The sequence below is a fragment of the Phacochoerus africanus genome, chromosome 12 (genome assembly GCF_016906955.1).
Source record: "Phacochoerus africanus isolate WHEZ1 chromosome 12, ROS_Pafr_v1, whole genome shotgun sequence".
Taxonomy (NCBI): domain Eukaryota; kingdom Metazoa; phylum Chordata; class Mammalia; order Artiodactyla; family Suidae; genus Phacochoerus; species Phacochoerus africanus.
This window is the reverse complement of record NC_062555.1, coordinates 69,715,441-69,729,790: the sequence shown is the minus strand read 5'-3', so window position 1 is coordinate 69,729,790 and position 14,350 is coordinate 69,715,441. Positions and strand designations below refer to the sequence as shown.

Here is a 14,350-nt window from a genome sequence, read left to right as displayed (position 1 = left end):
GGGGTGGAACACAGAACTTGGGTTGGGGTGAGTTGTGGAGGTGAGAAGTCAAGGAAAACATTCAGATCTCAGCTTGTGCTGGAACAGATGATGCCAGCACAAGGTTCAGAGAAGACTGGGAGCGGGTATTTGCGGCAAGAGGAAGGGGAAGGCAATGCCTGCAGACTGGGTCATGCAATGCTGGATGGGAGCATCAACCAGCTGCAAGAGAGGACCTTGGATAGGTCATGGCTGGATAGAGGTCAGTGAGGAAATGGCTCTCACGGTCAGTAAGGGATGAGGTTACCCATGGCATGAGAACACTGACGGACATCAACCTTCCATGGAACAGAAAGGAGAGGCTTGTAACTTGCAAAGGAGAAGGGGAAGGTGCGAGAGGAGGGAAAGTTGCTCTGAGAACGCTGCATGGTCTGCTGCAGAGAAGTCAAGGAAGAGAAGAGTGGAATTTAGCAAAAATCAGCAATAGGGAGCATGAGTGTGACAGATTCCCAGAGGCAGCAGAGGCAAAGCTGGATGTTTGGGGCCAAGGAAGGGAGGAGCAGGGGAGGGGGGAAATGTAATGAATCTGGTTGAGAAAATGAGGAAAGAGAGAAGAAAGGAGCTGGAGAAAAGCACGGAAGAATCACAGAAGAATTGTCTTTTTCTTCAAAGAAGGGATGGAGGGAGTTCAGTCTGCCTTTGCAGTGAGATCGGGGCCAGGAGTGGGGCGGGGAAGGAAAATACAGGTGAAAGTGGGCATAACCCAAGAAGGAGATTCCCAAGGAGGAGGAAGAAATGGACTCCAGAGAATCAGTGGAGGGTAAACACTGGACAGAGGCTGATGCTTTTTTTTTGCTTTGTCAAAAATGGAAGGATGGGTCCAGAGAAGCCATCAGTGGGACTGGGTGTTGCTCCAGGGAGCCCTGCTTTAGAGAGGAAAGCACATGGCCTTGTGTGGCACTGTCAAGGCTGTCTTCTCCCAGCAGCCAGGGGAAAGCTTCCAGGGGAGGAGAAAGCAGCCATTGTCATCTTTGTCAATTTCAGGTCCAACCACCCTTGGCCTGTTTAATCAATACTACTTCTTCCTAAGTGATGTGGTTCCTTAAGAAGCTGATGTGCTATATCCCAAAGTTCATATTCCTCTTAAATGTGGAATATGCTTACAATGCTCTCCCCAAGAAGACACTGCCCCCGAACAGCCAACTGATGAACAAACTTTGGGAATACGACCCATGGAGACAAAAAAAGATTAAATTAGGAGCCAAGATATCAGGGTTCACGGCTAGTAATGTATTGTGTGACCCTTGATCAAGTTTCTTTAATTTTTTTAATTATAGTTGATTTACTATGTTTTGCTAATTTCTGCTCTACAACCAAAGTGACCCAGTCATACATGTATATACATTCTTTTTCTCAATTTATCTTCCATCATGGTCTATCCCAAGAGATTGGATGTAGTTCCCTGTGCTGTGCAGTAGGAATTCATTGCTCATCCATTCTAAATGTAAGAGTTTGCATCCGCCAACCCAAAGTCCCATCCATTCCCACTTCCTCCCCCTCCCCCTTGTCAACTACAAGTCTGTTCTCTATGTCTGTGACTCTGTTTCTGTTTTGTAGACAGGTTTATTTGTGCCACATTTTAGATTCCACACATAGTGGCATCATACGGTAGAAAACACAGGCAAAACTTTCTCCGACATCAACCGTTCAAATGTTTTCTTAGGCCAGTCTCCCAAGGCAACAGAAATAAAAACAAAAATAACAAAATCAAACTTACAAGCTTTTGCACAGCAAAGGAAACCATAAGAAAAATGAAAAGACAACCCACAGAATGGGAGCAAAGAGTCACAAATGACACAGCTGACAAGGGCTTAATCTCCAAAATATACAAGTCAACAACAATTAAAAACAAACAACCCAGAGTACCCATCGTGGGACAGCAGAAACGAATCTGACTATGAACCATGAGGTTGAGGGCTCAACCCCTGGCCTTGCTCAGTGGGTTAAGGATCCAGTGTTGCTGTGAGCTGTGGTGTAGGCCAGCAGCTACAGCTCTGATTAGACCCCTAGCCTGGAAACCTCCATATGCTGTGGGTGCAGCTCTAAAAAGACAAAAGAGACAAAAAAAAACCCACAATAAAAACTGGGCAGAAGACCTCAATAGACATTTCTCTAAAGAAGATATATGGGTGGTCAACAGGCATCACTAATTATTAGAGAAATGCAAATCAAAACTACAATGAAGTACCACCCCGTACTGATCAGAATGGCCATCATTGTTAAGTCAACAAATAACAAATGCTGGAGGGGGTATGGAGAAAAGGGAACCCTCCTGCACTGCTTGTGGGAATATAAACTGGTGCAGCCACCATGGAGAACAGTATAGAGGTTCCTTAGAAAACTGAATCTAGAACTACCATATGATCCAGCAATCCCACGCCTGGGCATCTATCTGGACAAAACTACAATGCAAAAAGATACCTGATCAAGTTTCTCAACCTCTACAAGCCTCAGCATCCCCTCTATAAACCGTGGATGATCTGCCCAGTGAGCAGGACTTGAGGAGCAAGTGATCCCATGCATCCAGGCACCTGGAATGATGCCCATGCAACGAATTCCACTTCCTCTCTGATTCTCCTGCCTCCCTCCAGGCCTGAGTCTGTGTGACTCTATGACTTAAAGGGATGTTACAGGAAACTAAACATCAGATGTCCGTAATTTTCAAAGTTTTAGGTAAGACACATGTCCCAAACTCCACGAAGCAAAATTTCATGAATGACTCTTGCTACTTGAAATTCACTCTTGCGTTTTCTCTTCTATTTCATGGGTTTTTTAAATTTTATTTTTATTAGAGTATAATTGATTTACAGTGTTGGGTCAATTTCTGCTGGACAGCAGAGTGACCCAGTCATACATATGTACACATTCTTTTTTTCCTACTATCTTCTACTTCATGTTTAAAGATATGCCTGTTCCACTGCAACGAGTTACGTTCATCAACAATGGGTGGCGTCTTGCAGTTTCAAAAACACTAGGTGAGAGGCCTGTTTTTATATCACTGCAAACAACACATAAACAGACCATAGAAGGGAAAATGTTGAAGACTACTGCCCTTCAAACACTAAACACACAGCTGACGTGAACTCCCCATCCTGCAAGACAGAGGCGTCAGCTGACTTTCATGAAAGACTTGGCTTCTTGCTCACCTGGGCTGTCAAGAGTCATCTGATCTGACTGTGAACTCACAGCACTGGGTTTGCTTTGGAAACTCACTCATATCTTGGCAACACCCGACTTGCTAGCTGCTAATTTTAGCATCTACCTGGTGTGAACGGCTCCGAAGGCGGGCAATGGGAAAGAGAGGAAGACGACAGTCCAGGGCAATCAAGGGTCTGCTCTTTGCACTTTCAACTAAAGAGCGGAAGTTGACGCCAACAGCACACTTTGAGGGGGAGCTTCTGGGCTCACACGGCTCTTCTTCATTCACCTGCTGTGCTCAAACCAAACTGTTCCCTCCTGCCTAGAATGTCTGCTCACAGGCGATCCTAAAACCCTGTTCCCACCTCCCAGAGCATCCTCCCCTACCCTTTAGGTCTCAGCTGAGCTGTCACTTTCTCTGGGACATCTCAGGCACCCCAGGTCTAGTGCTCCCATGGCCCCATGGATGTCCTTAGCGCAGGGCTTATGCATTCATTCTGCGCTATCTACTGGGGGCTCGCTATGTGCCAGCCCCATCGCAGGACCTGGGACTCCAGCTATGGACAAATGCCAGCCTTCAGGGAGTTCACAGTCTTGAGGAGGAAGCAAATTAAACAAATCTATAACATAGTCGCACACCATGATACTATAAACTGACATGATGCAATGTAAACGCAGGATGACAACATCCCACTTTATCATATGATACTTCCCTCTCTACCTGGCTGCATCTCCCCTATGGGTTATAGGGCACAGTATGTGGTTCTGAGGCACCCCACAAAAGCTTGATGGATGAATGCACAGCCATCAGCTTTTGGGTTCTGTCCATTGTCCTGAGAGTTCATCTAGTTTTGATTACATAGCGGAGATAACTCAACCATTAACTCATTTCCTGCAGCGTGTCTGTTCTGCACACTGTCATCAATGCCAACACCAATGCCATATGCCCACTTATTCTCGACAACTATCTCTTTCTAAATCAGCAGGTCCTGGACAGGAGAGGGGGCAGCCCTCACTAGAGGGACCACATGTATATCTGCTAGGAGCCCTCCTGTCCATGGTTTACTCAGTCCTTCAGGAGACCCTGGAGTAGTAATCCCTCCAATTATTCTGCACTAGCAAGCGGGACACAAGCATAAGAGGAGATCAGAAAAAAGCAGCAAACTCGGGAGCAGCATCCACCCAGAGACCCTGAGGCCAGGCATCAAACAATTTGGTAAAAAGTTAATTGGCTACCATCCTGCATCCATTAGGATGGCAACTATCAAAAACCAGAAAGTAACCAGCTTGGGAGAGGAGGGGGAGACACTCAAACCCTTGTGCACTGTCGATGGGAATGCGACATGGTACAGCGGGCATGGAAAACCGTGTGGCGGCTCCTCAAACGATTAAACACAGATCCATCATTTAAGCCAGCAATTCCACTTCTGGGTATATAGCCAAAAGAATGTGAATCAGAGATGAAGCGGTTTTTTACACCCATTTCACAGCAGCCTTGTTCGTCAGCCAAAAATATGGAAGCAACTCAAGCGTCCCTGAACAGATGGATAAACAAAATGTGGTGTATACATACGTCATCGTATTATTCGGCCTCAAAAAAAGGAAGGAAATTCTGACACAGACGACAACGTAGATGAATCTGAAAGCCACTAAGCCGAGTGAAATAAGCAGCTCATAAAAAGACAAATACCGTATGATTCTATTTACGCAAAGTACCTAGGGTAGTGAAATTCAGAGACAGACAGCCGAATGGACACTTCCAGGGGCTGGAGGAAGGGGAGGTGAGGGTTAGTGTTGAAAGGATCCATACTTTCACTTTTGCAAGATGAAAAGGGTCCTGCTGATGAAGAGGGATGACAGTTGCACAGTGAGAACTCAACTGCCACTGAACTGCACATTTACAAATGATTATGACGGTAAACTTTGCTATGTGTGCATTTTGCCACAATTGGAAAAAAAAAAAAAAGAACTGGCAGGTTGCCCAGATCTGAGGTTTTTTGGCAACTGCTTGGTGGTCACACAAATCTGACTCTACCACTTGCCAGCTGCAAGAGCCGGGCAAACAAGGGACTTAGCCTGCCTGAGCCTCAGTTTCCCCATCTGCAAAATGTGGATGATGATGGTGGTGATGAAGGTGATATCAAATTTATAAAATATATCAATATACTTTGTGAAGAGTTAATGAGGCAGTCATCTTTGCCAGATACAACTAAAACTGAGTATACTATCTGGCACATAAGTTATTAGTAATAATGCATCAATAAACCCATACCTTCTTGCTTTCATTGGCTCCAATTACTATCATTATTAGCTTAATTTGAAAATTAACATCGACCTGTAGAAGTATGTGATGCTAGAGTGAGTGCCTTTAAATATCTGCGAATTTAATCCCAGAGCAGAAATCTATGATTCCAGGCTTGGGGTGAGTTATTTCTAATTTCAGAAACCTCTGGTTCTATTTTTGCCCCAAAGATATTTTTAGATGACAGAGCAGTGTGAATCTGGGCACAAATGCTTGACAGGTTAAAATGATGAGATGTTCGCATTATTTCAAGGAAACACCTTTTATTTCATTGTTCTGCCTCAACATTGCCCCAGCATCATGTTTTTCTATGAGTTTCTTTTGATTTCTGCCTTAATGGCTAGAATAGGTATTAAAAAGCCAAGCTGGATGCATTGCTGCTTGAAAACGAAGACACTTAAAGTTTTAAAATAATGGTCAGAAAAAGAAAGAATGAGTTTAATGCTACATATGTCACCAGAGGACTAATTTCCCTACCTTTAATGACAACCTGATTTGGGGCAACAAAATCATATACATATAAAATCACATGATACATCTGTGTTCTCTGGGATTTTTCATCATATAACTATCTTAATTTTAATTAAATTATCTGTAACAATTACTTGGTAAAACAGATAAAAGATTGAACCCTATAAAAAGTAAGCCACCTGAAATATACCCTTACTAACAAACAGTCACATTAGATGACGATACTTTCAGGGGCAAACAACATATTCAGTAACTCTAAAACATGACATGCATTAAAAACAGTGCTGATTCCAATTCCTATTTTAAAGGAAGGCAAACATCCCATCAATAAATTCTGCATTATAAGGGAATTTGTGGCGTTTTCCTCCTGAATGCCAGTTACCGATTTGCACCCTAAGTCCCCACTCTCGAAAGCCAATCCTGGACCCACTCCACATGGAATGTTAGATAAAACATCAAATTCACTACACAGAAGAATTTCACCTTTTCCACAGGAGAGAGAGAATACACGACAACGGCATCAGAGACATTAAAAAAAAAATGGCCAAAGACAATGGACAATTCAAGGGAACCTGCTGTGAACAAGAGAAATCTGGTCTCCACGTTGAAAGGGATCTTTGCGATTTGAAGGACCACAGTGTGACTGACTGAGCAATACCCCTGCATACCCAGAAGACAAGCGACACACCTGCAAAAGAAAGTTCCAGTCCTTGACCCATGTCTCTTCCAAGTGGACTCAAAAAGAGAGTTTCTGTTGGCGGGAGGTGGGGCCGGCAGGAGCATATTCAAAGAGGCTTGCCCAAGAGCCACTTGCCATCCCGAGCCACTATCACACCAGACAACAGCGGAAGTGAAATGACAAGGCGGAGGGTGGTGACAAGAGTCCTCCCTGGAAGTTTACATTTGAAAAGTTGACAAGAAAAATCGCAGGGGACTGAAACAAAGGCTGTTGATGGCCAACAGGTTACTTCTGAAATCAGAGATAAAAGTTTATGGGGAGAGGGGCCCAAACAAACCAACTTAATTTAACTTAATTGCTAACGTGGAGGAGTTCCACAGCTGAGGCTTTGAAGGTTTCAGAAGCTCCTCCTTGGCTGCATCTTTAAATATATGTACGTTCAATCAGCAGCAGACAGACTAGGGAGCTCAGTCTGCGGCAGACACCTGCCTCAAACAATGGCACTCATCTCGGAGGGATTTTAAACAGCTGTGCATAAACTTCAAAAGTAATGTGCAACCAAATTAGTCAATGTCACCCTCCTTCCCACCAGACACAGCATTTTTAAAAAAGAGATTAAGCGTCAGCACTAAGACTGCCATTTTACAAGTTAACAAAGATAAGTTAGTGGTGGTGGGGGATGAAGAGGGTGAGTCCCAAGGCCGGGGTGTAGCGTGGGAATAGGGAACCCCACTTTACAATTAGGGCTTGTCTGTCAAATATCCCGGCCAGGAAAGGATGGCGGTGGTCACGGCTTGTAGGAAACAGTGCAAGGGAGGGGCACCCAGACCTGCACTCAGGAAGGGCAGCACCCCGCAGGACCAGCACGCTGCCCAAGGATGGGTTATTCCCGTCCTTGGACAGGGACAGGCCAGTCTCCTCACCCTTCTCCCCCGTCACTCCCCCCACCCCCTTGTCAGCCTGGCCCATCGGTGAACATCTTCTATTAGCTCCACTCTGAGCAGGACACCCCCCAGGACGCTCTCCTTGCGGGAATGCCAGCGCCTCCCGGGGGAGCCCCCCTAAGGCCGCTCTTCCTTCACACTCGGGAGGCGCCGAGCCCTGAGCATGCAAGGTCCATTTCCCAACAAAAAGACACAAACTCTACTTTCTTAACAGGTGGCCCTCAAAGCTGTAAGGCACTCTCACACAAGGGTGAACGCCAGGCTTTTTTCCTTTCCTTTTTTTTTAATCTATCACCCCCGCCGCCCCTCCCCCGGCCTGCCCCAGACCCCTGGAAAGAAGCTTGGTTTGTTTCCAAGGGTGTGCTGGCAGCCCCGTCCGCCTCACCAGCAAACGCCAAGAAAACAAGAGACTTCGCTCCGTGAACCGGTTGCCACCAGCATCAAACACCTCTCCTTTCCAGTGTGTGCCGGAGCACAGAAAACTTTCCGCCGCCCTCTTCCTTCCCTCCCTCCGTCCCTCCCACCCCAGTAGTTCAGGTGAGAGAAAACCGACAAGGAAGAGGAAGCGCCCCGGCCCCGGGGGCCTCCGCCCGGCCGAGATCCGCGCATCCCGGGCGCGCCGCGCTCAAAAAACCACGGAAACAAGACCCAGAGTTCGTAGCTCCCAGCGCTCTCGCCGAGTCCCTTGGCGTCCAGCTCGCCCCTTCCTGGACCGGATCGGAGCCCGAACGCGAGCTGGGTGTCCACCCCCCGCCCCTCGCATGGCGCACGGTCCCGGCCCCGCCACCCCGAGAACCCCCTACCCCCGGCCGGCGACCCGCGCGGGGACCTACCTGCTGGCAGCGACGGTGCGGGCGCGGGCGGACGCGGGCGGCCGGCGCGATGGGTGCGCCCTCGGGCGGCGCCGGCCAGAGGGCGCTCGTCACCCCGCAGCCCCGCCGCCAAGCCGGCTCCCCGGACGCCCGCCCCGGAGCCGCGGCCCCGCGCACCGCCCGCCGCGCACCGCTTTCTCTCCGGGCCCGCCCCGCGCGCCGCGCGCTCCTCCCCGCGCTTCCGCTCGCGGCGCCTCCAGCCGGAGAGCGCGACCCATCCCCGCGCCGGGGATGCCGAAGCCCACGCCGCGCGCGGGGCGGAGGGGCCCCAGGAGCACGTGACTCTCCATCTACCCAACCGAGAAGCGAAACGAGCCTTCCCACGGGAAGCATCAAGGTCATTTGGTAAAAAGAACTTCAGCTGCTGGGCCAGCTTTTGCGCTCAAAGGACAGGTGAACCCTGGTCTTTTCAATTGACCCACCAGAGGAGGATTTGGTGCAATTCTGGCCGCTGGATAATCTCTCCTCGGTTGGGTCCTGCCTCTGACTTGGTTTCTGCACAGTCGTTTCATGTATCATTTCCAAGGTCGCACTGCTTTAAACTTGACAGCCCTGGAAGCTGCAGCGTAATGTCCGACCCGTGCATTTGGCACTGGAAGACGTTTCCGCCTACCTGGCGGTGCTAATGATGACCGTGATGAGGATGACTGGGGTGCTTTGCCTGTGCTCGAGGGGATTAATGTTTCATTTAGGTTAAAAATCTAAAGCTGGTTACCAGGACTGCAGAGCTGTTCCCTTCCCAGTTATGACCCGAAATGATTGAAATGTACTTGGTTAAGGCTTTTGTTGGTTTAATACGCTAAGCCCAGAGCAGTCTGAGAAATAAGTCCTTATCCCCTTCCTTCCTCCCTTTTTTCTCTTTCCTTCCTTTTTTCCTTTATTTCCTTCCTTTCTTTTCCTTTCTCCCCCCTTCTCCTCTCTCTCCCTTCCTTCCTTCCTCTCTTGCCTGCCTGCCTGCCTGCCTGCTTGCTTGCTTGCTTGCTTTCGTTCGTTCCTTCCTTCCTTCCTTCCTTCTTTCGTTTCCCTCTTTCTTTCTTTCCCAAACCTTGGATCAGCAGCCTTCTGATCCTGGACACATAGATCATCACCTGCAAAGGACCTCAGGCTACAACAAGTTCCAGACCTTTAAAGATGAAAACCTGAGGCCCAGAAGAGTTTGGTGACCTAATTCACATTGCTGCCTTGTGGGACGCCTATGCTCGGAAGCCAGATAGTGGTGACTCTTTCCCCTGATGTGTAGGAATCCAGCAAAGCAAAGCACTTTTTTTTTTTTTTGGTCTTTTTGCCATTTCTTGGGCTGCTCCTGCGGCACATGGAGCTTCCCAGGCTAGGGGTCAAATCAGAGCTGTAACCACCAGCCTACGCCAGAGCCACAGCAACTCAGGATCCAAGCTGTGTCTACAACTTACACCACAGCTCATGGCAACGCTGGATCCTTAACCCACTGAGCAAGGCCAGGGATCGAACCCTCAGCTTCGTGGTTCCTACTGAGCCACAACAGGAACTCCACACACACATTTTAAACATAAGAATATGTTCCCTGAAAAGCATGGTGTCTCCCACATTTATCAATATCCAGCAGCACTGAGTGGACCTTCAGGCAAGGAACATCCAACAGAGAGGCTGTCCCCTCTTGGAAGAACAGATCCAGGAGGCGTGAAGGTGGAGGAACCTCAGCTTTCCCGGCTCATTGTGATGTCACCAGAGCTTGGCTCACAGGAGGTGCTCCTTTTATATTGAGATTTGGTGGGAAATGTATTTCTGGCAGGGAATGAGGTGGCAGAGCTGGATGAACAACCCTCATGGGGGGTCCCAGCGTCTCTTGAAACCTCTTGGTTCAAGGTGGCTTCCTCCTGGCTGTCCCCCACCATCCTTCAACAGAGCCCATCACACAAAAGGGAGCCAACAGACTGCCAGAGGCTGCAGGGCTAGGAGAGAGCAAACCCACTCATTGCTCAAGGCTGGGGTTTCCATTAACTATTTGAGGAGTCCATGTAGGAGCTCAAGGAAAAGTCACATGCCCTTTAGATGCAGTCAAGAGTCAGTGGCTTTAAAAATAGTGTCAAGTAATGACAATCACCATCCCCATTAGATATTGAGCACCTGTCTTCCCGTGGCTTCTGCTGCACTAGTCATTTAATCCTTATGACAATCCTAAAACGTAGCTATTGTATCATCCTTAGCTTCATCCTCATCACCATCGTCGCGGGCGCTATTTTAGAGGTGAGACTAACGCAGCTTAGAAGGATGATGAGGCTTGCCTGAGATCCCACAGTGAATAAAGTACCACAGTGAGGCTTCAAGCCCAGGCCAGTCTGAAGCAGCCCCCTGCATTCTATAACCATGCCCTCATTTTCTGCTCCTCTCTCTCTTTTGGACAATTGGTCCCTGGGCACCCACGTTACTCTATTATATTACAGCCATATTGTCCTACAACTAGAAAGCTATTAATCTTAAGACTGGATCTTTTAAAATATTAATCATAAAGCTATAAAGGGTCTTTTTTTTTGTCTTGAATTTCATCTAAAAGAAAAACATCCGACCCATTCTTGTTCCATGCAGGTGTGAAGGATATCTGTCAACTTTTCTGACTCCAGTATCCTGCACAGCGAGCCTTCCCTTCCCCAGGCAACAAAGCATTTCTGTTGTGTATCACAATTTGTCTTGTTTTATGAACATGGTTGCTGCCCAGAAGTTCTCCACACCTTTATTTCCTGGAAGAGGAAATTGCATTTCCTGGAGGGGCTTACACGTGGGTGGTGAGGTTCTACTTGTTCTGTTAAACACACCCAAACTTTCAGTTCTGTGCTTCTTTCCCCACTTCAGCTTCTGCCCTGAAGTTTCCTGGAATCGTGCTGAGGACAGACTGGGGCAGCCGCTTTAGGTCACTGTAGCGGAGAAGGATGATTCTGCTTTGGATGTAAAGCTAAGGAATAAATGACTCTGGGATTCTCTCTGGAGATGTTGCAATCCATCTTCCTTCACTTTGGGGTTTGCACGAGGGAGCCTGAGACATCTCTTTGCTTTTAATCTGGATGATTATGCTCTTCCTCCCAAAGAGATGGGCTCTGGCACCTTCCTGTGAAACTGACCCACCATAAAGGATATGGGGTTGATATTAACAAGAAAAAGTTCTTACTACGAGCCTCAGTTTGGAGGAAGATGGCACCAAGGAAAAGAAGGATATGATCCCACAATTTGAACAGCGGATACTTTTCCAAGGACACTTCTGTCTCTGCAGAAAGTTACCATTCAGAGGAAACCAGTTTGGACAATTTCATGAAGAATTTGGCTCCCTAGCTAGCCATTTCTCCGAAGGCCAAGAAGAGATTATTCATAAAGCCATCCACCTGAATCCCCTGAAGGATCGGCTTGGAATTGAAAACAATGATCGACCCCAAACAAAGATTAGAGAAACATGTTGAGTCTAGCGTAAATTTATTCTAGAAGCTATAAGCAAAGAGGCCAAAAAAAAAAGGTGTTTTATTGTATAGCATAGGGTATTTAGCCATTATTTGATAATAATTATAAATGGAGTATAATCCACAACAATTTTGAATCATGTTGTATACCTGGAAAAAATATACTAATATACTGTAAATCCATTATGTCCCAATAAAAATACCATTACTAGTAATAAGAAAGGTATTTTAAAGTCATAGCTTGGACAAGGGAAAGAGAATTTTTATTTCAATCCAATTTTATATATTCAAATGGGGAAAAAAAGGATAATACTTAGACATTTTTACTGTCAGATGAGAGCTCTAAACCTGAAGCAAAGATTGATCCTCCTCTTGGGAAGTAAGTAAAGTTTGATCACTGTTGATAATAAGATTGATATCGGCTCTTCCAAAATACCAGGGAGGTGGTGAAAGGTGAATGCAGATTTTACTCTGAAGTTAAAAAAAAAAAGAACAGTGATCCTAATCTGAAATCCTTGAAAATTCAGGGGGGTTATTTTTTACTTTAATAATGTTAAGCCGATTTTAAAACCTCAGACAAAGTTGGGAAGGTAGGTGCTACATCTCCATTTAAGAAAGAGATGATTAAACGAATACGAGCTAAACCTCATTATGTATTTATGGCCTATGTCTGGGCACGGTGCCCAGCAGTTTGTTTCAATTATTTCATTTGATTCTTACAAGGAATCCCTTGAGGTGAGTAATACCCTCTTCGTTTTACAGATACAACAGCTGAGCCTCGGAAGTCAAATAAATGACTTGCCAGGCTCAATGAGCCCCAAAGGGCATGGCCCGACTCCCAGTCTGTTGACCCCCAAAGGTGTGATTTTTGACATCATACACAGAAAGAAGACAAGATTCTTCGAACTGTAAAAGGATTGTTTATGTTTATGGATGTCTCTATGAATACAGTATTCTAAGAAAAGAGGTAACGTGTGTATAGATGGCCAATTTGTAAATCAGAATATATCAAAATGCCCACTTAATAACACAGACCCAGAAAATAAAACAAGTAAAAATTTTAATCTTTAATGATGCAGAACGTTTAGAGTAAATCATTTTTTTCTTGAGCATCAATTATTATTATACCATAAAAGAATGAAATTGAGCCTCAAAGTATTTTTTTTAAGGCAGAGAGTTATAAAAGCACAACATTGCTGTCTTGTTTTTGTTGTGGCTTCTGAAATCCTTCAGGCATCATTTTTTAAAAATCATGCCTGCTGGTGAAGAGACTCTAATTGTAACCTAACCTAAGTATCTGAATCAGATAGTGCATGGCAACATTTTCAATGTTGTAACATGGATACAAGTTAACACAATAAACTTCAGGTGTGTTTGTAAGCTCTAAACACAGGATTAGGGTGAAAGAAATGTTCCAGTGTCTCTAAGGACCCACAGGTTCGCTTTGGATTTGGTAAACCCAAGTATGTCAGCATAATGAGCATGGTCCATAATAGATGTAAAGTCTTGTCTAAAATTGAAGGGATATTGACTAGATAGAATCATCTATAGAGAGCACTTTGTTTAAAAGTAATCCTCTTCCACCAGTGGAAAAACAACAGCAAACTGAGAGTCCAAAAGACCATACATTTTGATGAGAAATCCTCTCCAGGAAGGATTAATCAACCTGAGAGTAAATCTATGAACTCAGAAGTCAGAAATTAGGATGAAACTTTGGTCATATTTATACGTTTGATTACTGGATTTCTGCCATTTGACATAGCGCAGATGCCCTCGGAGTTGAAAATCAGTGAAGGCACGTTTCTTTAGAGAAAATCACTTTTCCTTTCCATTTGCTTTTTGAAAAAGCAGATAATACACTTGCTCCTCGTTATTCCCTTTTTCTTTAGCCCACAACCCCTAAAACACATACCATTTATGGTTTTATTCTGCCATTAACACACACACACACACACACACACACGGAGGGGATTTACGTTGCACTACATGAGATATTCTGTCAGATTTCTTTGAGGTATAAAAGTCTGAGAATAAATGCCAATTAAAAGAACATTCTAACTGTTAGCGATGGGGAATGTAACTCATTGCTAATTTAACATAATCACTGGTATAAAAAAATTCAAATACTCTCCAGGAAGTCATACACATTGATGGCACAAGAAAACATTGACAATTGTGACTTTTTTCTTTGTGTAGACCTTTCCTGATGACACTATACTGTAGTATTGAATGGTATTCAACCATTCAGTTTAAAGTAAATATTTTCTGAGATGAAAATATAAGTAATCTCTCCCCCCTCCCAGTGGTTAGAACAGTGGCCTAATGAGGCTAAATTGACCATATTTGGCTAATTTGTGAGTCACTTAAGTGTGCTCTGTTGCATGGTCCCATTTTATCCTCTAGTTGAAGCATCTCTCCCCTGAATTGTTTGCTTTTTCGCCCCAAATGGTGATGCTCGAGACTGGTATTTCTTTAAACTTAGA

General features: G+C 45.5%; 1 protein-coding gene across 5 annotated transcripts in view; it reads right to left on the bottom strand.

The window, feature by feature from the left end:
• The window catches only part of PRKCQ (protein kinase C theta), a 147,931-nt gene extending 139,407 nt beyond the window's left edge, over window positions 1-8,524 (bottom strand). The window contains exon 1 of one of the 5 annotated variants that reach the window (XM_047755233.1): window positions 8,407-8,524. Coding sequence is in view for 4 of the 5 variants with exons in the window: in XM_047755236.1 (XP_047611192.1) it covers window positions 6,639-6,733 (95 nt within the window). In the remaining variant the exon portion in view is untranslated. Of the gene's footprint in view, window positions 1-6,638; window positions 7,354-8,406 lie in introns of those variants that run through there. The other 4 variants (XM_047755236.1, XM_047755232.1, XM_047755237.1 and 1 more) reach the window with 4 other exon arrangements.
• Window positions 8,525-14,350: the final 5,826 nt, after the last annotated feature.